Below are 26,917 nucleotides of genomic sequence, written 5' to 3' on the forward strand. Positions count from 1 at the left end.
CTGTCAAGTTAATTACAGAATTTATAGAGCTAATGAAAATGTCTAGGAAGAAATAAATAAAACCCAACTGTGATGGGGAAAAAAGCTGGCACCTACTACAAAAACTTATTGTATTTTTTTAAAAAATATTTTTTCAAAAAATATTTTTTCATGGGATGGAGGAAAGTTCTATTTCTCCATACTTATAAAAAGAGAGGTTTCTCCAAGTGTTCAGCATCTTTAACATGGAGGCATCTATCTTGCCTCATAACAGACAACCACGTCTCTACATCAGGCAGTTGACTTACAGGTATGAAGTTAGGTGTAGGCAGATGCCAGCCAAACCCTTGCAATGAGTTCCCTTCAACCACTGCCCAGGACCACAGTCATACAGCCCAGTATCTGCTGTGTTTTCATCAGGGAAACAGCACATGTCCTCTGTCATGCAGTCCCGGATTCACTGAAGTCAACAGAAGGCTCCACTTCACTGTCTTTCCACCATATCCCAGGGAAACACACAGCTGCAGAGGACTAACAAACATCCTCAAACTTTCTTTTTGGGATGGTATAATGTTTTCATTAATAAAGATTGGAATTTCAGTAATCTAAATAGTAAGAAGAAGAGTTAATTATAGAGCTTTGCCCATGGCAGGAAAACATCTGGCATAACAATCTTTAGGAAAAGTCCTGTTTTCTCAGCAGCCTGTTTTACTGATCTGCGGTTCAACCAAGTCAGTGGGAATTTCCTAATGGAAACTGGATCACTGTCTTCATACAGCCCCATAGCTGTAAAGACAAGTATTTCACAGGGCTTATAAACAGATACAGTGAGTGCCAGTGCTGAGAAAGGTTAAGCAGTACATCTTCTGCTGACTTCAGTGGCACCTCTACCTACGAAATGAGAATGGCAGCACTTTGTTGTTCAAGTATATCTCCCTTTACTGTGACAGGCACCTGAACATTCGCCAAGCTTCCCCGGTGGGCACTGGCAGATGAAGGGTCTCCGGTTAGCTTCATACCCCACACACTGCATGTCCCCTGGGCACGGCTTCTCCAGACAGGGATCATTAGATCCTGGGCAGAGTCCTCCTGCAATAAGTTAAAATACTGTCAGGTATACACAGTGTAAAGCATGATCTGCAGCAATACAAGAGCAATGAAAGAAATTTATTGATCTCACACTTCAGTACAAGCAAACAATGGCTTAATAATAATAACAACCAAAAAAACCCCCCACTTTTCACAGAAAAGACATACTTTGGACAAGTATGAAGCAATACTGATACGTTCAGACGTATACGTTCCTCTTCAAAGGCTGCCCTAAAACGCATGGCAACATACAAAAACCAATTATTATGAGCAGTAAGTGTTTTCTAATTGGTGGTGTGACTCTTGGGCCATTCATGTTCTCACAAAGCCTCCTGGGTGGGGCATTTACAGATATGAGATAAAAAAATAGTACTTGAAGCTATGTACTTCTTTTGCCCCAGGACACCCATGAGAAGCAAATTTAAGGAGGTAGAGTTCCCTAGGAGACAGGATAAGAAAAAGGCGCTCCTGGGCTGCAGAATGATAGGTGGGCTGTTCATCCTCGTACTGCACAGGACACATTACCAGCCTGATCGTACAGCTTAGGCAAACTTGCCCTGTCCCCATGTTCCTCCTGACATTTCTGAGATCTCACATCCTATTGCGCATCTCGCCCAGGCTGCCAAAACCTATCCTCCTTTCTTCTGGCTGTGACTACACAAGTCCTGCTGCATCTGGAACTGCATATGTACAGGGTTAAAAAAAAAGACAAAAGTGGATGACTTGCTCTGGACACTAAGAACTGAAAGCAAACAAAGTTTGAAAATCAAGAATAAGTTTGTATTCTTGAAATATTCTTGAAAATCAAGAATAAGACTGTATTCCTTGGCATTACCTAATTGAAGAACGAAGCAGCTCAATATTCTAAATAGGCAGTTGCAATTTATAATTATAAATAAGGCAAAGCATCCACGTCTTTTTGTATTTAAGGAATAGCAGAATTTGGGTAAAATTATTTTGAATGCCAGTGTCAATTCTTTCCTAAAAATCTTTTATTACAATGGAATCTAATTTTGCCCAAGAATAGGTAAATCAGAAGTACTACTAACTTCTGTAAGTAGAAGGAAGTAATCTGAAGGGATAGATGAATACTGAGTTTTAAGTATGCTTAAAATATTTGCATGATACAATTACATTAAGGTTCTTCAAAACCTCCTGAAATCTTAACATCTATCAAGATGAGCAAGTCAAGGGCTTACTTTAAAGCCTGACAGTATCAAAGGAACATCTTACATTCCATAGGGTTTGGTTATAACTTCTATATAACTTCTAAAAGTATCTAAATTAGTATGTTTTGATTGCCCTAATCTGAAAAGATTTGCAAACACTGACTACAGTAATGAAAAACACAATACAACTATTGCTACTTCATATATGAATTTTAAGGAATATATGACTTCCACAACAGTTAGCCTTTTCTTGGTTGCAATAAGGAACTTGGTCTGTGTAGGGCCAGCTTCTACCTTTGGACATCTGTGTGTGGCTGCTATGAGAGTAGCCTTTAAGTGCAGGAGAAAAGGCATTCCTGCCCTTCCTTCTGCTGATTTGCAGCCAGAACTTGAACAGTGAATGCCAGTTGCTGGGAATGGACAGGCGTCTCTTGTTTTGCTTATCAAATTCATTTACTTAATACATGCAGGTGATGATTTTAACAATGAAAAGTCAGCACCTTTCTACCCATCACTTTCTGAATATTGGCAGTTCTTGTTTATTATTAAGGGAAGGACCTTATTGAAAACTACTAGTATTGAAAACTACTTTATTTTTTGAGCATATGTATTTTATTTACAATTTATAAAGGAGGAAATCAACCTGTCACAGAGTATATCTCCAAAAGTAATGAAAGAAAGAATCTTATTGCTCTCACACTTCAGTACAAGCCAAGTGGGCTCATAGCAAGCATAGCTGAAATTACCTGGCACTGTATTTTCTGGAAAAAGAAAAATTACTACTGTAGGTTTCAAAGTGGACATGGGCTGACTACAAATATGGCAATGACTGTAAATGTCTTGCTTGATGTACAGCACAGTCAATTTAATCTTTAACATCCTCGCCTCCTTTGTCAAATATTTGTTTGAGAGGTCTATGCAGTAAACGATTTACAGTACTGCCTGTAGCACTGTTAGAAAATGATGCATGGCAATCTTTATTAATCACTTTAGTAGGTAGCATTAACGGGAGTAACGGCTGCAACATACAGTCACACTTTGAGTCTTACAGAATCAAGAAACAAATGTCATTTAAGAGGATTCTGCACTGCAGAACTATATTCCATTTAAATGTAAGATCAGCAGAATTTAACCAAGAATATGATGTTTTCTCTAGTTTGGTGAGGATTTTTTAAACACCTCCCCTTTGGAATTCAATGCCAAGTAACAATTATTTATGAAATTTTAACAGGTGGTTAAATATTCTATAGGCTACCTTGTATTTTCTATTTGGTTCTTTCAGCTACTTTAATTCATTCTCATATGACAAATATACATCATTCTGCTGTACGCAGAGTATAAATCTGATCACACTTAAACCTTTTCTGAGGCTGTAATTCAAATGAGCCTCTGCATAGCTGACAGACAAGTCATTGGACAAAAGCCCCATCACTCATCGGTGTGCAGTAGAAAGGGGCACTGGGATTCCCAAATGTGGCTCCACAAATTTTCACGTCCCCTAACCTATGGCTGTATCTTTGACATGCAGCAATAAAGCAGCAGCTTACTTTGCTATCCATCTCTGCCAGCTTTTTTAGCTGATTCAAACTCTGATTTGCACTTCAGAGCTATCCTTCCACAGTCAAAAAAATATATGGAAAGGATCTAACATATTTAGTGCATCTGTGGAGGTACACTGAAGAACTGCTTATTCTGTCAGACCAAGAAAAGTTCTTTTGGTAAACTACAAGCAAATCAACTTTTTATTCATCCTGCTGCAGCAGGATTTCATAGCTGTCACAGAGTCTTTTAAATATTCAGACTCGGGAGAAGAAATGCTTTACGCCTGCCTGCACGGTTGTAAGTGCAGAATTTGCGTTATTGCCTTGCCCGAGCTAACACACATTTTCAGGCTGATTTCACAACCACGCGGAGGAAAATAGTAAAATTGTTCAAGGTTATGTTGCCCACATCAAAGATTTATAGCCTGAGTTTAAATACAATTATTCTAATGTTGCATTTCCACTCCGAAGAGCAGTCTATTTACCATCCAATAAGAGATTCAAGAAATATAGATTTGAATTGATATTTTTCTTCCTCTGCAGGTAAGTCCAGGCAATCCATGACATTCCCTTGAAACTCACAATATTAATAAAGCTGTTCTCTACTAGGTAGCCCAGAGACACATGAGGTAGCATCAACCAGTGCATGGCAGGAAAAGGCGGAATAGACCCACTTGATTTTGACAGATCATCTTCAGTTTAAGTCTCTAAAAGCAGGTAAAAGTGTTACAATCTTCCTATAGTATACTGAGGAAGAAAACGCTCTTCCATTGCAAAATGAGATATTTAATTACTGTCCCTCCAAAGAAGTATCACTTACAGGATTATAAATATATTTTGAAAAATGAGTGCTTCAAGAATTATAACTTGAACCTTGTGGTATTTGGTGTTCTTCTGTAGGCCCATTCTCCTGAATCTGTATGAATACTTAAAAAAGAGTCTGTTTCTCTTCCTTGCAGAAGAAAGCTTGAAAGATGACTCCTGAAGGCCAATGTCCCAGAAAGCATGAAAAGTAAACTCCAAACTTTTACTTTTAGTGGGGAGGGAAGCCTGTCAACTCATGAGCTGCAGTTTGTTTTTATTTTTGGAGCATGGTGACCAGGTATTATAAGCAATGATTACTGTATACATGTCAATGCAGATACCACAAACTTGTTTCTGCACAGGTCAGCCATGAGAGTGAGTTAGCTGAAGTGCTCCTGAAAAACTCTGTGTCACACAGCATGTCCTAGTGAATCGGATTCTCTCCCAGTTTTAGAAGAACTGAGACATTTGACCTCTTCCACCCATTCCTTGATCACAGCTTCCCTTAAGACCATTAAGTGATAGACAGCAATTCCCACTCGCTCTGACTGTACTGTCATGCCCCCACTTCATGCTTCAGCTCTCCCATGTTTTATACGAGATTGTGCACAGGCCTTAAAATGAGGGATGTTCTCAGGGAGAAACATCTCTCCTTACACACGTGCAACGTTAAAAGGACTACAGCCAAATCAGATCAGTCAAATTTATCTGTAGATCTTTGGTCCCAAGCACCAGCAAGACACTTTCATCTTCAGTTTTCTTGGCTACCTTGCCAGGACAACTCGAGGCTCATTCAGACATATGTGCTTCCTGAATATGGGAAAAGTGGTGTTGTACACATAGGAATTGGGTTCCTGATGTGCAACCCTGCAAAGCACCCAGGATTCTTTGAGAGACAGTGTGCAGTGTGTGCTCTGTGTAGCTGAGGACACAAAGCACCTCTGGAGATTAGGTCCTGTACCAATAGCAGATCACAGTCAGTGATGCCACACGACAGTGTTTTGTCAGAACATTCACAAAATGCTCCAAGTGGATCCATAAAGTTGGAATTACCTGGTTTCACAAGAAACTGGTCCAAGACTGCTATTCACTTGATTAAATAATGTAGATGTGAGTGTCTGCACGTTTGCTGAACACTTCTGGGTCTATTTGAAAAATTCTTTCAAACTATTAAGCCAGAACCATGTTAAACACTTGAAATAGAATTCATCTCATCTAACTTTAGGGCATGATTCATCTGACTGGTTTTAGACATCTACGGAGAGATGTATCACATCATTAAAAACACCTCATTCTTTCCACTGTCTGCAAATGGAGCCTGGAGTGACCAGCTCAGATGTAAATATATACCCACATTTGTCAAGATTATTTCAATCCAGCCCTCTCCTATAAACATATTAATGTAACCTCACTTTTGTAAGATTATAACGCCGAACAACGCTGTATCAAAGTAGCTCTGACAAGACCTGCTTCTTCCCTTCATCTTTGTCTCAACGCAAAAGAATTTGCATCATGAAAAAATAAAAATATGGAACAGATTTTTGCTTCTAAAAATTGAAAATGTCATGAGAACTATTTTTTATGAATATATTTCTTCCAGTCCTCCTACCTTTATTTCCCACAAGCACTGAGAGATGTCATGTGGCAACTGCATAGCCCCTATAGCCACACTGAAACAACCCCCAGTTTGTTACAGTATTTTTCATACACGCACAAGCAGATGAGCCAGAAATCTGAGAAACTCCATTACCGCAAACCTCTTCAGTTCAATTTTACTGATTTTAAAGGCTTAGATTGATGCACCTGAACTTTAGAACTTATCTGTCCAGACCTAAGCTGCTGAACCTCCCAAGTTCACCCACTGCCTGCTTTACAGGCTGCCTGCATTTACATGTTAGATAACTCTTTTTGCTCACAGAGGTAATCTAGGTAAGTTATGCACAGCTGGCAAGCATAAATTGTGCATATCTGTGACATCTGCCAGTGGGAAAAACACTCCAAGTATGATACATATTTCAAGAATGAGTGAATTAGTTCAAACTCAAGCTTTCTGGGTCATAATTGAATCAGATCTCTGGAAAACATATGCAATATTTAATGGCTTTCTCATGCAAGCTATGAATATTTACTGGACATGAAACTATTCTAGTAACAAAGGAAGTATAATACTTTTATTATATTGATAATATACTGCTAATGCTGTCTTGTTAAACAAGCCGAAAGAAATTTATGCTAGTATTTTGTGCACTTTTTCTGATGTGCTGCATTTATCTGCAAGAACTACTGATCAAAGATTTGCATTTTTCTAACTTTTAGTGGGCCTAGTCTTTAGCCTTCATGAAAGCAAAACTATACATACATAATCTAATTAATATACCCCCAGAAGTCTGCTTTACCTCCTATGTGATAAAACACAGTGTGACTGTATTTACCTAAATACCAAGACATTTCTTGTGGCTCCTTTAATTAAAAATGGTAAAAAAGGCTGAAGCATTAACTAATGCAGAGAAAGGCAAAACATGGGATTGTTTTACTTCCCAACAAGATCTCTTAGCTCTGTAACAGGCATCAAGGCTTTCATCTCTTTGGTAGCTATACTAATCAGCACCTCTGGACATGTTTTTATTACAGGCTGGATGATGGACTAGAGATGCACAACCCCACCCAGAGTCTTGTGGACCACCCATGGGAAATCAGCATATAGTGGCTCAAATGGGAGCTGTGGGAACCCTTCCAGCTTTCCAGCTGGACCAGGACAAGCTGCTTGTTGCAACTGTTCCCATACAGCAGTCTTCAAGGCCATGATAAATAGTCCAGAGGCCAGGGATCACAGGCAGTCTGCAGAACCACACTGCCTCTCCGGCAGCCTGTCATGTGTTTTGAGGATTGGCTGGTACATGGCAGGCAAATTTGGAAATCACTGTCCCAGCTGAACTGTTGTGCTTCCAGTGCAAACTTGCTGTGCATGGAGGGAAAGGGAGAGAGCTGCTGGATCAGAACTGTTCTGCATTGCGAAGTCCTTTTTTTGAGTTAAGATAAGGGATTATGAGGCAGATCCACTGACTATTAGTATCCAAAGGGAATAATACATCATTACTGACTTTAATAAGTAGCGAAATTAAATTATAAACAGTGAAAATTTTGGCTGCCAGAAAACCCATTTCTGACAGTGAGGGCTATCACTATCCCCATGGAGATGAAGATTTGTGATTTCTTGGTATGAAAATGAGACAAAGCTATGATTTGGGGAATATGAAAGTGTTTTTCAGACAATGCTCCTGCACTGGCCCCTGAACTCATCTGAAAGATAGTGCAGCATTGTCTCCAAGCTTAACTTGTGAAAATCCTTTATTTCAGAGCCTTTCAGGTGTAACAAAATGCCAACTATTGTTATAATACTTATATCTGTTTGAAACTTATAATGCTATTACTTAAAAACAGACCAGTCTGTCCTTGAATGTACATGAAAATACCTCGGACACAGAAACCTGAAACTTCTATAGAACTGAACTTCTATGGCAGTACTGGTAAGACACCAAGTCCTGCTGACTGCTGCAGAATCAAAGGTTGGTTACCGAGAGACATGGCTGTGGCATTCTTGTGCTGCTCTGTGTGTGCTTATGTGTGCATGTGCACTTAAGATGAGGGAGACTTAGACGTATTGATTTTACAGCAGCTTTTTTCTCTGCTCTTAAATGAAGTGGAATGAGGAGCAAATAGCCTGGCAAACAAAAGAAACAGAACTATTATTGTAACTGCCTGAGGTTTTAAATTCCAAGTGTTGAATCATAAGGAAGACTGGCTCTTGAATCTATTTGTCATACATGCCCATGTGAAATCTCTGCCAAAATGAGGAGCAGCCTGAAACTCACCCTGTCACCTACTGTTGCATTAATGGTCAGGCCTTTCCACCTGCACTGCTCAAGTCAGGGGTCCTTTTCCTTGGATACTGCAGGTGCATTGCTGCAGATCAGCATGTTCTGCTATGGTCACACTCCAAGGTTTATTCCAGTGGTAGCACCAACTGGGTTGGAAACCATATCCCTTCCTCTCCTCTCCCTTTCTCTCCCTTTCCTTCCCCTCCCCTGGAAGCTGGTTGATGTCTTGGATTACGGAGCCTCTAGGAAGGAGGTCTTTGTTGTAAAAGGCCAAAGTTCATCAACTTCCATTTACATCAGTAAATGCGAACAATTCTTCCTGAGCCTGAGAAATCAATTCCCCCAACACATCAGCCAGTCATGCTTTAACGGACTGAATTGAAATGCCCCTTCTAATCTGCATCAGAGGAATAAAACCGATCCTATCGCATAATGTGCAAAGATGGGAGGGGAAGAGGGAGCGGTACTCACCATTGCACATGCAGCGCACATTCCTGTAAAAGCGGGGGCACACAAAACTAATTCGTGCCGTGCTATAGGCCATCAGGGAATGTGAATCAATAGATAGACTTTGCTCACAGTGTTGCTCCTGACAATCCAGTCCAGAGCAATTCTTCTCCAAGATAGCAGAAATACGAATCACATTTTCCAAGTGTCTCCTTGCATTGGTAAGCTTCTGAATCAAATAGGCAGGCTTATAGAAACCACCGTTGTGCATCTGAACTGCAAACAGCATGTCAAGCTGATTGCTGCCTGCCACTGGCTGAATACTGATGATGTGTAGGCTGTCTTGTTTCTGGGAGAGCACTGCATTTCGCAAGGTACGCCTGAACCCGTGCATGTGAAGGCCCACAAAGTCTTCTGGGGAAACGTTATCAAAACGGATGGTGACTGTGTTCTGTAGCATTTCTTGTAGCAATTGCTCAACATGGACCACAACATCGATGGGCACCTGGAACCGGCCATCACTGACAGAAACATTCAGGACATACTTGCCGTTATCGAGCCCTCCAAGGGCAATGATCTTCCCATCATGGCTGTTGACCTTGAACAAACTTTTCTGCTCTGCTTTTAGTGTATACGTGAGGACATCATACACATCCTGATCTGTGGCATGAATTTTCCCAATGACTCCCCCAGGAAAATCATCTTCCATGGTAACAATGAAAATCTCTAGTGGAATGGCAGTTGGTTTGTGAATGCTCTCTTCAATAACCCTCACCTGAACATAGGTGTGGGAAACCTGCTGAGGCTTCCCAGAATCCTTTGCCTAATGCAATTGAGGAAAAAAACACAAAACAAACAAAAAATAAACCACAGATATAACACAGCCAGCAACCATAACTTCTTGCTACATGTATCTTCACAGCATCAGTAATTCTGAAGACCGCTCAAAAGAACTTCCCAAATGCATTTGAAAAATACATATGTAAAGAAATGTCTCAGCCATTTCTAGCAGTGGAACTTACAAATTCTTTAGGGAAGCACATCTCATCTAAGTGGATTGCAGAGAGAAACGTGTCAGCAGAATGTCTCATTACTTAAACTGAAATGTTCCCAGGATCCCACAACTATCACCTGTCGTCTTCACAACAGAGAATATACCAACAATGTGGTATATTCTGCACCAAATGGAGTTTAGGCTCACTTCTACACTGGAAAAGAGGCTGAAGCCCAGTGAAATACCAGCATCAGTTTGTGCATTGCTTGGTGTGCTCCAAAGTGCTTCAGACCCTGTCTAGTTTGTGTGGATGTGAGTGAGTTCAGAGTTTTCCTATGGCTCTCTATGCTACTTTACCTGAAGCAATCAAGAAACATGCTTGAAATAAATGAAATTTATCACCCTCCAAAAAAGAAATAGGGTGCTTGTGCCGTCACTAATGACAAAATATGAGAGCAGCACTGCACTTGGACAGATGACTGTATGACCCAGAGCATGTATGATAGCATCATCTGAACTTTTTTATAGAGAATAAAAGAGCAAGCATGACAGAAAAATGCAAGGCCATCTTGACAGAAAGGTGTGCAAACTTGAATCAGTATCCTTTCCTGCACTAAGGAAAATGCTTCCTTGTAGTCACTATTAAGATATACTGCTCCACAGATTTATTTGCTCCAGAGAAGAACAGAAGACTAAACTACCACTGCGCCGAGATGCAGCACACATTCAAAGATCTTTGTATTTGGACATGGGAAGGAAAATTTACAAAGCTGAATGAAAAAAGAAAAGCACGATGGCATCAGTACTATGGACATTATTAGGAAAGGATTAGTAACTCTAATATACTCTAAAAACCATTCTTCTTTACTCCTAAAAGGGCTGGCTGAAGTACTTTACAAAAGATCTTATGTATATGTGAACACACATACGCACGTACATGCACAGAGACTACTTCCCATTCCACTTTCAATTTTAACATTACTTTTTAATAAACCTAGGACAGAGCAGGAACCTAGTGGTGAGAAGGAGAAAGCAGCACTCTGGCACATATGAATTGAAAGAAACATTTCTATGGTCTATTCACAACAGGAAACTATAAATTATGTTTTCACTGCAGAAATCCCTAAAGAAAATAATGCTGGGAGGAATTAGGCCTTCAGAATCCAACAGCATGGTTTTCTGAACATGTTGGTGCATCTCAAACATTGTAGTCTGTCTAATATTTAATTTATATGACACACTTGGATCTATATAGCTAAAGGATGCTGCTGAATTTTAAATCTCATGCCCAAGTTTGGCTCTACTTTGGTTAGTAAGTTGCCCTGAAAGAATGGTATTTTACAATGAAGGCATGGTAAGAATGAAAGGTGAGGTTTTTTTTTTATTTTCCTACAAGGCTCAAAAAATAGGTTTCAGGAATATTAAATGGCAAACTTGTAAAACTCACTTTGATTTGAACTGTTAATTAGTATCAGAGCTTATATTTTTTGAATTGTAACTATCTGAGGATGTTGTTGCAATTAACACCATTACTGTTAATGCAAAGGAGCAGACAGGCTGTGTTTACAGAAATCAAATCCAGCAAAGCACGTGAAGGAAGCCTGCATTTCAGACTTGGCTTATAGGACCATGTCCCATTTTAATAAAGAGATGTTGTTCATTCCCTAGACTTTCATATTTACTGAATCCTAGTACATTTGCTCTGGCAGGCCCGAGAAACGTAGACAAATTACCTCTGGATTTACAATTTTCTGTAATCAAAATTACCCTGGTTACCAAGTTCCTCAACAATGACTCTAAAGGTAAGTTTGAGCTGGACTTCTACTGCATATCTTATTTTCACATTCTTTAAAAGCTAAGTTGACCTTGGAAATGAGATTTCCTGAATTCTTGGTAGGCATCCAAAAATTTATGATTAAATTTATGACTTAAAAGCAGAAGTGATTTTCCTTCCTAGAACAATATTTTGCTGTCACTTGTTCTGTGGTGTATTTGTATGTATGTAATGCATTTCTGCTTATTTTCCTCACTTAGCTACAGAAAAAAAAAAAAGATGAAAATCTTAAATCATAATGGCTGCTGCTCAGGAAATTCATTTCATGTGGAGGAAATGGGAAAGGTGGCTGGCTGCCTACTTATATTTATATGAAATTAGGTTTAAGGACATCAAAGGAAATATACCATATTGTGTTCTTGTAAGCTGGAATGCATGGTATTTACTCATAGAATACAGTCAATTAAAACCAACCCATACAGGCGATGTACAGATGAACTACTACTATGAGGGTTTTTGTTTCTGTACAGATGCAACAATTGAGCCATACCTGCACACAGAGCACATATTCAGTTGCCACCATGTGCTTGAAGATGACTGCAGACCTTAAGACGCCATGAGGGTCCAGCGTAAACTCCTCCTCTTCATTGCCAGTGAGGATGGTGAAGGTAAAAGGGGGGCCATTGTGAAAAGAGTCTTTGTCTGTCACTACCAGCTGCAAAATGCTTGTGCCCACTGGTTTATTTTCCTTTACACATATACACAGCATATAAAGAAAAGGATTAAAATGATACATATATCACAATCATAAAATAACATGTTTTGCTACCAAGAATATTCAATTAAATGCTCTCTGCTCAATATGGCATTTCACAAGCAGTGTTTATCTGACACCTCTTGTGCCACATGGACCAGTAGCAGAGATGGAGGTACCCGCACCTCCAGGGACGGATGAGCTCGGCCTGATACTGTGTCTGATCAGGACTGACTAACCATTTAGTATCACACCCTGAAGCAATGTGTAAAAAGTGCAAACTCACCCCAGTTCAGACTTTTCGAGGCCAGAGTACCTGGCACAACAGAAAGTTACCAAAGACTTAAGAAAGATGTGTTTATACTTTCCTTTAGATAAGATCACTTGATACATCTTTTGTAGATAAATCATCAAAAGGACTTAACTGAGACCAAATGCTTTTGTATTTTGAAAGTCAGAGAAGTTTCTTATGTGCAGGATAAACTTACTTGAATTACAGCAGTATAATTAGCTGGAGTAAATACAGGGCCATTATCGTTCACATCGGAAATGTCCACGTTGACCGTCACAGATGAGGACAAAGGAGGGGTGCCGCTGTCTCTTGCCTGGATAACTAATGAATAACCAGATATCTGCAAAAAGGTGAAAACACTAAATCATTGTAAAAGCAGTCCTAAATTTTAACTCATGTTCTTTATCTCCAGTGCACCACCTATGACATTCTAAGTAAAGCTGTTTGGCCTCATTACCTTCCCTGCCCTTACTATAACATTATCCTGTTTATTGCTATGGTGTTGCAGCTTTTGTTTTATAAGGCTATCAATAAACACAACAGCATTATAGTATTAAAATGACTGTATCAGATGATGCATTCCTGAAACAAAGGGGCAGACAAAAAGTAAACGATGGATAATATCCAAACTTAGCCATTACTACTGTAGCTAACATTTTCATCTCTCCTAGGTGTCAGCTGGGATATGTGACCTGATTCTATTTATCTTGTGGTTGGTTTCCAGGATATTATATAAATTGCTTCTTAGAGCCAACCTCAGTTTGACACACAGTGTTTCTAACACCATGACAGAGAACCAAGAAAAGTTCACAGGCAGCTGGCTTAAACACACACTGGAAAACATTAGAGACTACTAAGGGCAACAGTGTCTGTAGCAACAGGCTATTATAAACCATTCAGTAGAAGATAAGGGGTTTTTGAGCCTACTTGTTTGCAACAGACATAAACTACTCAGCATGGTGTGGGCAGTTCAGTGCCTCAGCCTTGGGCCCTCCACACACACATGTGCCTGTGCGTGAGGTGTGAGCATATGTGACAATTTGCAAAAGCTCTGTCTATGCACAGCTTATGGATGACAATTTGATTTTATGAACTGCATCCTTATGTTGGCCTCCTTAGGTCTCACAACTGCTTCTTACTGTATACTGCTCCCATTCCCCAGGGATTGCTGCTGACATGTCTGCCCGTGAATCCTTCTGTGGGGGAGCAAGCAAAGGGCAAAACGTGTGCCAGATAAAACACCCCGCTCCAGCCTCTCCATGCAGGGCTGGCAAGGGGGAAAAGCACACCCCTGCAGAGAGGAACACTGTAATACTAAAGTGGCTTTTTCAAGGTGGGAGGAAATCTAAAGCCATTTAAAAAATGAAAGCCATTTGGGTAGAAGGCCAAGTGTACAAAACACGGCGGCTCTTCTAGGATGTGGGACCAACCTAAAGAAAAAGGAAACAGGTTTTTTTTGGGAATTGTAAGGAGGACGAATGCTGTGATTTGGTGGAGGCACAGTGATACAGCAGAGAGGAAGAATCCTGAACTATGGAAAGTCAAGGTGCTGAGGCAGACAATATTCTTCCCCCCACACACACCTTGGAGCAGCAGTTTCTACTGCTAGCTAAGACTGACAGTTTTGTGGGATCTTTCCCCAATTTTGTGTGTTTGCTTTCATTTCAGTGTATCCCAGAAAGGTAGATGGCAAAAAGTCATGGTTTCTATGTGATTACAGCTCTGGAAATGAGTTTCCTTAAACCGCTGAAACCTGGGAGTCAGCACTGCCTTTGGGGAACTACAGCAGATGGAGCAGCATGTATCATTGTCCCTGAAGGGGTCAGAAACACCTGCGTCTCGGAAATGTGCCAAGGAAGCAAAGAAAAAGGCAATATTTTGTTTTAAACAAGGGAAACTTTGGAAAATGCAGATTTAACAGAGTTGGCATTGAACATGCACACGCTGGTGAGGTTAAACACTGAATGTATGTCTGAATGCAGTTGTACATGAGTGCACTTTAGAAACTAAATAAAATCATATTAAGAAATTAAGCCTGTGCCATTTAAGAGGACTATATCAGAGCAATTTTATAACATGCACAGCCATTGTTACTTCCCTGTCCTTGCCAGTCTGTGGTAAAGTCATTCTCTGACCAAACCCTGTGAATTTAATCCTGCCTTTGTGATAACCCAGAAAGGATGTTTGCCACCATTTTAAGCAGTAGCCCTGCTCCCAGCAGAGAGCTTTTCCAGCTGAGTCTGTATTCTGAAGACAGCAATCAGCTTTCCCAGTTTAATGGATGCATTGGTCGGAGGCAGGAGGCATAGATGTTGCAGGACTTCTGAAGCCATGCAGCACTCTCCTGCCCTGCTAGTAGCACAGGCGATTGTGTTTGGCTTTTTTCCCCAAAAGCTGCTAATTGCTAGCTATGGCAAAACGGTGATAAATCACCCTGAATGAATAATCCAGTGAGCAAACAAAACAGCAGAATCTGTTTAATGAAGCACTCCTTCACTTTTGGTACAGCCTGGCCACTTCATAACATCACCTCCCCAGTGACATGTTTTGCAGAGCGCTAATTAATGGCTGAGGTCTCAGCTTGGTGCCCGGTGCCACAATCTGGAGTATGTTGTAATCACTCTGTTGCACACACTGCTGCACGTGTGTGCTTGCACGCGCAGGAGAGAGGAGGCAGCTCATTAACACAGCAACAGCTGCCCGTGGCACCATGAGAGAAATCCAGGGTTGTTTTTTTACCCCAATCTGGACTCAGCTGCTGTGTGGGTGCAGGATGGGAATGTTTGCACAGCAGTTGGCTTGGAGACAGGGTTGGGGTAGGGTTGGGGTGGGTAAGGAGTGGAACAACTGTACCCTAGGCTGCATCAAAAGAAGCATGACTAGCAGGTCGAAGGAGGTGATCCTGCCCCTCTACTTTGCTCTCATGAGACCTCACTTGGAGTATTGTGTACAGTTCTGGTGTCCTCAACATAAGAAGGACATGGAGCAAATCCAGAGGAGGCCACGAGGATGACAAGGGGGCTCAAGCACCTCCTGTATGAAGACAGGCTGAGAGAGTTGGGGCTGTTCAGCCTGGAGAAGAGAAGGCTGCGTGGAGACCTCATAGCAGCATTCCAGTATCTGAAGGGGGCCTACAAGGATGCTGGAGAGGGACTTTTCATTATGGGCTGTAGCAATAAGACAAGGGGCAATGGGTTTAAACTTAAACAGGGGAGATTTAGGTTAGAAATAAGGAAAAAAATCTTTCCTATGAGGGTGGTGAGTCACTGGAACAAGCTGTCCAAGGAAGCTGTGAATGCCCCATCCTTGGCAGTATTCAAGGTCAGGTTGGACAGGGCCTTGAACAACCTGGTCTGGTAGGAGGCATCTCTACCCATGGAAGGGGGTTGGAACTAGATGATCTTAAGGTCCTTTCCAATCCAAACCATTCCATGATTCTAACATTAGAAAGACCTGTTGGAGCATCTTAGGCTGATCATTGCAGAGTATAAGAGAAGCTTCTTTGAAACAAGCTAGCAGCAGAGCTGAGATCAATACACATCTGTAAGTCATTTTAATTTAAGAAGTCCTCCACGTCTTACCCTTTCTCTGTCCAATTTCTTTTTAACCTTCACGAGTCCCAGAGCAGGATCAACTGAAAATTCATTGTCTCGATCCCCATTAACGATGGAAAAATGGATCTGGCCATTGGATGGACTGTCCAGATCTTCTGCTATCAACTTAATTGAGAGAAGAGTGAAAATTAGCAAAATTAAATAATATGCAATCTGTATGATACATTAATTACTTAACCCCAAAAAATTAATTACTTAATTAATTACTTAACCCCAAAAAATAAGACTTTGCATTCCATCAGACTAGTTACAACTGAACTGCCACCTCTACAGCATCAAGCCAATCAGGTTTTGATAGGAGGCTCCCCTTGGATTTTCAAAATTCCAGCCTTAAAACATACACAACATTTTAATCTTAATATTCTGTTTAATACTTTCTTTCTGGATCGAGAAGTTCCAAGATGAGAGTATTGTGCGGTTTGGGTATAGCACGCTCCATGCCAGACTACGCAAATACTATGCATTTCACTGAAAAGTTGAATTTTCCCTTTCCAGTAAAATCCACTTGTTTCTAGATGACTCATGAAATGCAATTCCTTAAATATACCATTGCTCTTTGACAGCATATTGGGGTTAAAAAGAGATAAAAAGAGACAGTTGGTACTACTACTACTTTATTTTGGGAGAAAACTGGTAGCAGCCTGGAAAGCAGTAGCAGATGCAGAGTATTGGCTAGACAACAGTTAGGGTGGTTCAAGACGCAGTAGTTACCATTATTAACCAGTGCAGCAGTATTTTATCAAAGATCAAGACTCTTTTCCCAAGTAACAAGTGACAGGATGAAAGGAAATGGCCTCAAGTTGTGCCAGGGGAGGTTTAGATTGGATATTAGTTAACCTTTCTTCACCATAAGGGTTGTCAAGCATTGGAACAGGCTGCCCAGGGAAATGGTGGAGTCACTGTCCCTGGAAGTGTTCAATAAAAATGTAGACAAGCCCTTAGTGACATGGTTTAGTGGTGGACTTGGCAGTCCTGGAGTAAAGGTTGGACTTGCTGATCTTAAAGGTCTTTTCCAACCTAGTTGATTCTATGATTCTATGATTCTATGTGGCAAAGGCTTTCATCCCGCTGGCCACAGCCTCACTCACCATTATCACTGACTCGCCGATGGCGGCGTCCTCGCTTATGACCGCACTGTAAACCGCCTGGCTGAATTTTGGTGCATTGTCATTGACATCTGTCACGTTCACGTTCACAGTCGTAACGGCGCTCAGGGCTGGAGTACCTCCATCTTTCGCTTCCACTACTAAGTAGAAATCCTTACACGTTTCATAATCCAAAGCGTCAAAAATGGAAATCACTCCTTTGAAGCAAGGGAGGGAATGTCAACAGCCAGAGATAAACAAATAATGCTACGGACTAAGGAATTTGACTGTAGTAAACAGTACAGCAAGCTATTTATCACCATGGCACACATACAACACTAACTCTAACACTGCCCAACCCAGTAAAATTATTTGGTCAGGTTTCTACTGCTATTTGTTTGATTAAAGAACGACGCCAATTGCACTGGGTTTGCTTCTGCAGGAAGGACCTTTGCAAGGCACGAAGCAATGAATAGTTTCTCATGAAAATAGCTTTCCTTGTATGAGTATCACAGATGGAGAAGTGGGGACCAAATCCACCCATTTACCTAGGCTCATGCACAGAGTTGTGGAAGAACTGGATGCCGACTCTGGAAATCAGCCCTGACAAGTCAACAGAAATTCATTCCCACGTAATTAACTTTTCATGAATTACATACAAATGAATGGGGTATGAATATCTTTGAGAAACCAGTTGTCTATCATTTATGCGATTAAACAGGGACTTCCCCACTCAACTAGGTTTATAAATTTTGGGTTCCTTCACTACACGATCAGAACTAAGATTCTCTGTAACTTGACTTACTCCGTGCACCCAGAACCCCTCTAGGATAGAAATGATTTTTTGCAGGCCCTCCACTTGTTTCCCATGTAACCTTAACAAGAAGAGGGAAGTGGGCTGTGTACAGATAATCAGTGATGCCTTGAAGGAGGTAGTACTGGGCATGACAGAAAAGACTTAAACACAGATCCTTAACCTTGGCAAGCTAAATCCTTTCTGATATAGATCCATCAGGCTCAGGGATGTATGGGGCTTAAAAGTCAGTCCAACTGCTGCCCAACACAGGTCAGCTAAACCTAATCATTCTTCAATGTACTCATACCTAATGTTCCTATAAACCTCCAATGACATCAGTTTCCTAACCTTCTTAGGAAATGTTCTTCAGTACTTAATAATCATTACAGTTAGGAATTTTTTCCTATCATTTAACTGAAATAATCCAAATGCAATTTAAGCCCATTCACATCTCACGAGTGGGCACCAAGAACAGTTTATTCCGCTCCTCTTCACAGGTACTTTTTACAGGCTTGAATACTAAGAGCATGTCTTCATTTTTCTAGCTTAAATAGCCTCAATTCTTTCAGTCTTCCCTGGTAAGCCACATTTTACACACCTCGGATCATTCTTAATCTTGTCTGGGCTCTCTCCAAATGAATCCTACCTTTCAGCATGACTTGCTGGAAGCAGGAGCCCTGAAGAGAAGCTTCCAAGTGGCTAACAGAGAGTTCCCACTGATAAATGGTGTGAAAGGCATTATTTTTCAAGCCCTGATCAGGCATGCTACATCAGCACCCGGCTGTCTGGAAACTGAGCTCCTGCCTCTAAACTAATAATAATGGAGCTGTCACACATTAATGAATAATAAATAGGTTTTTTTTTTTCTCTATATGATTAAGCTTCATTATGTTTTTTTATTGATTTATCTCCTTGGCTTCACTGTTAAATGTGAAGTTAAGTATCGCTGTCCAGGCATATTTATGTTTAAATTTTGTTAGCACTAATCAACATTATGAAGATAACAGACAACACACAATTATGTTAAGTCCCTTACATGTAAGGCAGTGGCCTCTGCAGAGTGGAGAGGGATTTTTGCGCACAGTAATATAAATGACACAATGCATCATTTTGAGATTTTGCAGGTTACCTGTTATTACAGCTGCACTCAAACAAGTGATACCTTTAGCTTTCAAAATCCAGATTTGTACTGGTCATCCTGAATGTTATGAGAGTAAGAGGATCCACTACAGGAAGCACAGAAGGATCATAGCTTACTGTTGATGGATTAAAACTTCAATAGGGATAAATAATATATCCCACTAAGGAATTTCAAAGGAAACTGGAGAAGAATTGGAGCCATTTGCACCAAATAAGGTAGCTTTTCTTAGTATTTGTTAATGAGAAGCAGCAGTATGTTTTTAAAATTTGTGATGTATAACCAAATAAACCCAAAACCCAAACCATAGCTCAAGTTAACTGTTAGACAACACAAATCGGGAGCAACTTAAGTCATTGCAGTTGCATAAACAGCAATCACATGTTAGGACTGCCAGCTAATCATATGTTAGGTCCTGACAGCACTGCCTGATCCTTGCTAAGGCCAAGGCAATTGAGGTTGTACTCAGCTGGTAAGAGAGCAAATATTGCAAGTGTTCATAATGGTGAAGGTTACACAGTTTGGCTAATGGGTTGTCACATCTACAGTGACTTCAACAGACATACTAATGGAGAAAACTATTCTCCACTCGAGCTGGGGCAGCTGAGTGTGACTGAAATTTACATCACCCTCCAACCTAAAATTCGTTTTTAACTGTGCAACTAATTCCACATTGACAAGCTCTGAGTCTGCTGTTGGAAATGTTTTGGCCCAAGAGCTTCCCCCAAAGCGTTCACACTTTTTGATGCTTTCATTTTGCTTTACAAGTAAGAACCACTTTACAAACCTGTTTTTGAGTTAATCCTGAACTTCCCTTTCTCATTCCCCGATCTGATGAGATAAGCAATCTCAGCATTAGTACCAATGTCCTGGCTTGTAGCAAAAACAGAAAGGACTTCAGTGCCAGGTGAGGTGTCTTCAGGTACTGTAACAAGATAATCTCTTCTTTCAAACACAGGGGGGTTGTCATTAATGTCTAGCACTGTAATGGTAACGGTGGCAAACGAGGACAAGGTCAGCACAATGCTCTGATCTGAGGCCTTTACACTGATGTTATAGGAAGACTGAAGCTCTCTATCAAGTGGATGCTCCAAAATAATGATTCCCGATGACTGGTCAACTGAGAAGTAGCCATCTGCAGAGTCTGCCAGGGAATAGGTAACTTTTCTGTTCACACCTGAAAGAAAAGCAAATGTGAAATGGTAAAGTGAAATAAATAAAACAACAACCTCTTCCCATCCAACAGAAACTCTAAGCAAAATCTGCTATCACACTGATTATTTCCAGTGGGGTGGAGCACAGGGAGGCAGGCGTGCCTGTAGGTACAGTATTGCGGAAAGTCTGGGAGACCAGGAGCTGTTCTTCTCCCTTGTCAAATCCCCGTGGATAACTTAAGTTCCTTCCCTCATCATGGTACTTTTTTTTTTTTTAGAAAATCACTTTGCAGAACTGTTGGGTAATGAAACTTGAAAGCAGAATCCAGATATGGTCCTTTCCCAGAAAAGCCTACAATTGAATTAGATGAGACAGGCAGAATGCTGAAATTGGAAAAGTCTCAGAGCACATCTTGAAAGAATAGAAATGTACATAAGGGAAAAATAAACCCATAAAAATACATCAGGTGGCACATAATGTGCTTTCTACCACTGCTGCCTTGATTCCACTGTTGAGCAGAAAAATATTATCATAAGACAAAATCTGTTAGATAAAATCTGCATCAAAGAACTCCTGCCAGAATGTGGACATTTCAGAAAGGAAAGTCCCCCACTCCTCCAATTTGAGAGCAAAAACTGAGTTGTATGAAAGATGCCCTGTGTTTTTCAAATCCTGCCTGGATTTCCCAATACGTAACACCTATCCACCCAGATGCTGAATATGCAGATCTGTGGTAAGATTGTTGTGAGTAATAAGGCTTGAGGGGAAGGTACTGACTTGGTTGCTTGCTGCACTACAGTGGGATAGCCATTTGAAATCTAATTAAAAGTGAACACAGATACAAGCCAACTCAACTCCGTTGATGCTATTTGCTTTTGTGATTTGGTCCTAGGTGCTTCACTAAGAGATTGTAACTAAAACACAAAGGTCCACTAAAATGAAGAGTCTCTGTTTTTAACATCTCTCACTTGAGCATTTTCTGCCTTTTTTGTCTGAGAACCAACTTTACAAGCCTGACATTAATCAGAAGAGCAACAGCTACCAATCCCTGCTAGGCATATTTTGTTAATTTAAATTTGTGGCAGTATTATTCTGCTTTCATGCAGCAAAGCATTGTAGAAATGTCTGATCAAAAGCAGCACATATCACAGTTGTTTTCTGCTTGAGCTAGCAGGAGTAGAGCATCCACACAAGGGGGAGCTGGGAGACTCTTTCTTCAATCACATGCACATAAAAGATAGAACAACTACAAAGTTCCAGACCTTCTTAAAGAGCATTGGGAATTACTATTTGGCCTCTTCAGGGAATAAAGTTACTATGCAGTGCTTGAGACACCAGAGTATATTTCATACATTTAAATGTTTTTAAAATAAGGAAAATTTGAAATGGCAATATTGCAATGAACTAAGTGTTCTGCTTGATCACAGCAGAACCTCTCTATTCACCATGGCATCTCAAATGTGAAAAACACAGAGGCCCTCCTTCAGCAAAAACAGGCTAAGCAGCTGAGGAGGTGACTCCTGTCCAACAGACAAGGAACTCAGCTCAGCCCATGAACTAGTCAGAGACTGTTTCATGTGTTGAAACACCCAGACTCTGAATACAGCCTGGTTGAGATCACACTCACCCCTTCATTTAACCTCTTTATATAAGCTTCCAAATGCTCTGTCAGCTGATAATCAACCAAACTGACAAAAATGGAAAAGGAGTAAAACCTTGGAAAGTGGAAGGTTTTGAGGGACTAAATGGCTGGAGGTGTGTCTACCTTTCCAACAGGGGAATATCTCCTGCTGGAAATCCTCCTGAAACTTCCACTTACGAAAAGGGACAGACCTGACCAGAACAATTAATGAGCTAGTAATTCGAGCCGATCCCTAGCGGTGCTGGAAAAGGGGATTTTGCCTGATCCGGAGCATGCAGTTGATCACCCAACCTACATGAGTTTTAACTGTAAAGCTATTTAGTATTCTGTACTGGGCTCTCTTGATGTCTGCTAGTTTCTACACAGAATTAAATACTTTTCTGAGACCGGGACTTTAGCACACACCTTCTGCACATATGTGTCTGTGACTGGAGGAGAGCCTTAGGCCTCTTTGGGTTCTCTGGCAAAACGCCCTATTTGATACTCACTACAGCTTACCTGGGCACACGACCAAAGATTCAGATACCATAGTGTTTAAAGGCATAAATTGCTAGAAAGGAGATGGCCTACTCATGACTTGTGTTTTGAAACACCCAAAACTTCAGCTATTGTACCTTGCAATGGAGAGTGGGCAAAGACAAAATTTGGTGCATGTTACACCACATAGGGTGAGTTTACATAGAGGAAGCGATAACTCTGGTGACTGCAATCTGACTGGTATATCATCTGACTACTCTCCTTTTCTTCTACTTCCTAAAGTGATGTCCATTAATTAACAAAATATTAATTTCTTTTTTTTTTTTTATTTATGAGTGATTGCTAATGATCCTACAATGGAGATAGTTCAGAAACGGATTGTGGTGTTTTGGTTGTTAACTCTAATATAAGGGACTTTTAGGCAGAAAAGGAGTTTCTTCTTGAAGGGAAGTGCTTTTATTTTTCCTTCAAGGAAAAGAAGAGAAGAATATAGAAGTTCCAGGGATGTGAGCTATCTTGTACCAGTCTGATTTGATGACGAAAACAGTCTTATTTTTCCCATAGGACCTGGAGGAAAAAGCTTTTACAGGTGAAAACGCCATTTTATGCAAGGAGAGACAGAAGATCAGGGCAGAGGACCTGAGCTGGGACACTTACAGATACCAGCCCTTGGAGGCTTTCAGCCTGAATGCAGTGGCAGAATAGAATGAGAAATACAGAAGCAGATCTCAGCTGCCTGCTGAACTTCTCCCACAGTATTTTGTGGGGCTGGAGTTTAATGCTTGCTTCTTGGGAGGAAAATGAATTCAATGAAAAGTTGTGGCAGAAACAGCAGTTTGAAGAAAGTGTTGTATTATATCAACAGCTGTTTCCATTCAGCTTCCTGACCCGAGGCTGGAAACAAAATGGGCATGGGGCAAAGTTGAAGTAGGAAGTTATTTCTATTGAAATCCGAAATGCTTTAGTCCAGGGGCTACCATATGATGAGGGAGAAGTGTCCACCAGTGTGCGTCAACAGCATCCCTGAAGGCAACGGTAGATTCTTCCATGACTATAAAGGAGAGTATTTCTGTTGAAAGGAACAACTACTCCAACACCATGGTTCCTGCCCTGGGAAAGAGAGCAATCCTCCCACATCGCTTGCTCACATCTGTTCAGGGATTAATGACTGCAAAGCGCGTTGTGTCTATTCACTTATCCACTAAACTTCTCAGGTTTCTAAGGTGCCAGTCACAAACATAAGATATTTGAACATGGAAAGCTTTGCAGGAATTACTGTTACTATAAGAGGATTGCAGTACATTTTTTAAATAAAGGAATAAGCAAGCACATTTTCTATTTAGACTTGTGTTAGCATACAACAGAATATTGCCCTTTGCCAAATCTCCGGTGTGAAGAGTTTGTACAACACACAGCCGTGTAGTACCTCAAATGCCATCCTTCAAACAGGGGTTTTTCTTGTTTTCTTCTGTAATAAAACAAAGCGGCATGCACTGAATGTCACACATTGACATCTTCTATGCCGTTGCTTCTTTAAATAGCATAGGGAAATAAAATAACTTCTTTTTATAATTCTGAAGTATCAAATTTCTTCTTGTTTAATTCTTAGAATCATTTAGGTTGGAAAGGACCTTTAAGATTACCAAGTCCAACCATCAGCCCAGCACTGCCAAGTGCACCACTAAGGGCACCACTAAGGGCACATGTCCCTAAGTGCCCCATGTACATGTCTTTTGAATAACCCCAAGGGATGGTGACTCCACCATTTCCCTGGGCAGCCTGTTCCAATGCTTGACAATGCTTACGGTGAAGAAAGGTTAACTAATATCCAATCTAAACCTCCCCTGGCACAACTTGAGGCCATTTCCTCTCGTCCTATCACTTGTTACTTGGGAGAAGAGACCAACCCCCACCTTACTACAACCTCCTGTCTGGTAGTTGTAGAGAGCGATGAGGTTCCCCCTGAGCCTTCTCTTCTCCAGACTAACCCCCCCCGGGTCTCTCAGCCATTCCTCATCACACTTGTGCTCCAGACCCTTCGCCAGCTTCTTTGCCCTTCTCTGGACCTGCTCCAGCACCTCAATGTCTTTCTTGAAGTGAGGGGCCCAAAACCAAACACAGTATTTGAAATGAAGCTCAAGTGAAAACAGTGGAGTTATAACACAGTTTGATCCAAACTGAGACCAGTTAAAAGGCTGATCATTAACACAACAGGCGCAATCCCCATATGACAATGAGTTTCTGCAGTGGTCACTACCTGCTGGCTGCATCACACACAAACTGCAATTTACACATACTGAAGACCATAATAGTGTGTCTCTCCTTTCTCTTTTCATCTGCCACCCTTAACTCATGATTTATTAGAGGGAAGATTTAGATTAGACATTAGGATTAAATTCTTCCCTGTGAGGGTGGTGAGGTGCTGGCACAGGGTGCCCAGAGAAGCTGTGGCTGTCCCATCTCTGGCAGTGTTCAAGGCCAGGTTGGACAGGGTTTGGAGCAACCTGGTCCAGTGGAAGGTGTCCCTGCCTGTGGCAGGGGGTTGGAACTGGATGAGCTTTAAGGTCCCTTCCAACCCAGACCATTCTATGATCCAACGGTTTAATGTATATATACATTAAATACAGCTAGTCCATTCATCTGCGTTTATCTCTGGAAAATGATGTTTAACTTTGTCATCGGCTGCTCATTTTCATTTTGAAAACCTACAGAAAGAAAAATAATGGCAAGCATTAAAAATAAACAACCATGAAGTAAACCAGAAAGCTGTCCAGAGAGAGAGCTTAAAAAAGTTATTTATCAATTTAGCAGTGATTTGCAAGCCTAGTATCTGATTATTGTGCTTCCTCTTGCCTCTGTCTTTCATGGTAAGACTGCTGACACTGGCGTGTACCTACGGCCCTTCCGGATTACCCAAACGTTAACCACACCAATTACTGGGAGTTAAAAGGCCACAGCTTCATTAACAGCAAACAAGACGAAAGATGAATACGAAACCAGATTTTATAATACTCTACTCCATCATCTTGAGATGAAACAGAAAAGTCTTGCCAGAAGTACCATGCTGAACTGTAGAAGAATATACAGCCCAATAGGGAAAGATATTTCAACTGATTTTTACAGCTTAAGCAGAATAGCTGGCCAAGTTCAATCCATAACACTGTTACCAAGACAGGCTTTCACTGCTGTGTCCCCTTTTCTGCGGGGAAAAAACAGCCTTAACCCCAAAGGCCGTTACTCACACCACCGCTCCAGCAGAATCATGGGATGAAAGCAGGGCCATAGAGGACACAGATGAAGATAATCAACCCCTTACTGAAGGGAAATGCTAGACAGAAATGGCAGGTGTAAGCTTTTAATGGTGTGATTAATTTCCATGGGTGTCCAAAACCCTGCTTTCCATTTCAGCTGGGTCAGGTGTTGTCATTGTGGTGGGAAGATGAGATCTGGGTGGTTGGCTCACCCTTCCTCACTTTTCTAGCAGATATTTACATAGCCCAGGGTACCGGCTTACATGACTGGACTTGAACACTTGTTTCCATCAGTGCCCCTGAGTGATTCACTTCCTTGTGCTGATCAGGCATAAGCTTGATTATTTTTCTACAGTGAGGAAGGCCATTTTGGGTACACCTGATTTAGGGTTACACATTGCAGCTGACAACGTTGGGCAATGTATCCTGAAGCAATGGAATGAACATGTAGAAGATATATATATAAAAAAGTATATGCATGTATGTATATATGCATATATATAAATATATAGACACACACATATATATGTATGTTTCAGTAACCCAGTCTAAACACAGGGCTTAATCCAAGAGGTACAATTTTCCTTGTCTAGTTCTTTGCCTCCATATTGTTAACAATATCTTGGAAACCTCAAAAAATAAAGAAATGAATAGAAATGACAGAGTATAATGATAGCAGGAATCTTGTGAGGTCATCTGACTTATCCCTGCACAAAGAAAGGATGGATGCAATTTATCCCCATACACAGGCCTATCCTTTGATCATGAAGTTGTGTAACCTCTTTGGATAACACACTCCAGTGCCTCACTTTTCTTACAACTAAAAATCTTGTTCTAACTTTTTGTTGAGATTGAATAGGAATAATAAAAGCTAAGGGGAGAAAAAGAACATAGGTTGACTTCCTTCCTCAGAGCTACTTGTCTGACATCTGAAGACTGTTATACTTTATCATCTCAGTTCTCTTTTCCTGGCACCCCTCTCAACTGTTTCAGCATTTCCTGATAGTACGTGTTTTCCAGAGCTGTGATCTTTCTTTA

The 26,917-nt window shown here is 40.8% G+C and overlaps 1 protein-coding gene across 8 annotated transcripts in view; it reads right to left on the reverse strand.

The window, feature by feature from the left end:
• Window positions 1-26,917, reverse strand: part of FAT3 (FAT atypical cadherin 3) — a 409,819-nt gene that overhangs the window by 35,083 nt on the left and 347,819 nt on the right. For all 8 annotated transcript variants that reach the window (XM_030476635.1, XM_030476640.1, XM_030476638.1 and 5 more), the window contains 7 exons: window positions 20,142-20,531; window positions 17,424-17,638; window positions 16,303-16,440; window positions 12,918-13,061; window positions 12,226-12,423; window positions 8,932-9,730; window positions 934-1,068 (listed from right to left, as the gene is read on the reverse strand). In XM_030476635.1, the coding sequence (XP_030332495.1) occupies window positions 934-1,068; window positions 8,932-9,730; window positions 12,226-12,423; window positions 12,918-13,061; window positions 16,303-16,440; window positions 17,424-17,638; window positions 20,142-20,531 (2,019 nt within the window). The remainder of the gene's footprint in view (window positions 1-933; window positions 1,069-8,931; window positions 9,731-12,225; window positions 12,424-12,917; window positions 13,062-16,302; window positions 16,441-17,423; window positions 17,639-20,141; window positions 20,532-26,917) is intronic.

This window comes from Strigops habroptila, chromosome 2 (genome assembly GCF_004027225.2).
Source record: "Strigops habroptila isolate Jane chromosome 2, bStrHab1.2.pri, whole genome shotgun sequence".
NCBI lineage: Eukaryota > Metazoa > Chordata > Aves > Psittaciformes > Psittacidae > Strigops > Strigops habroptila.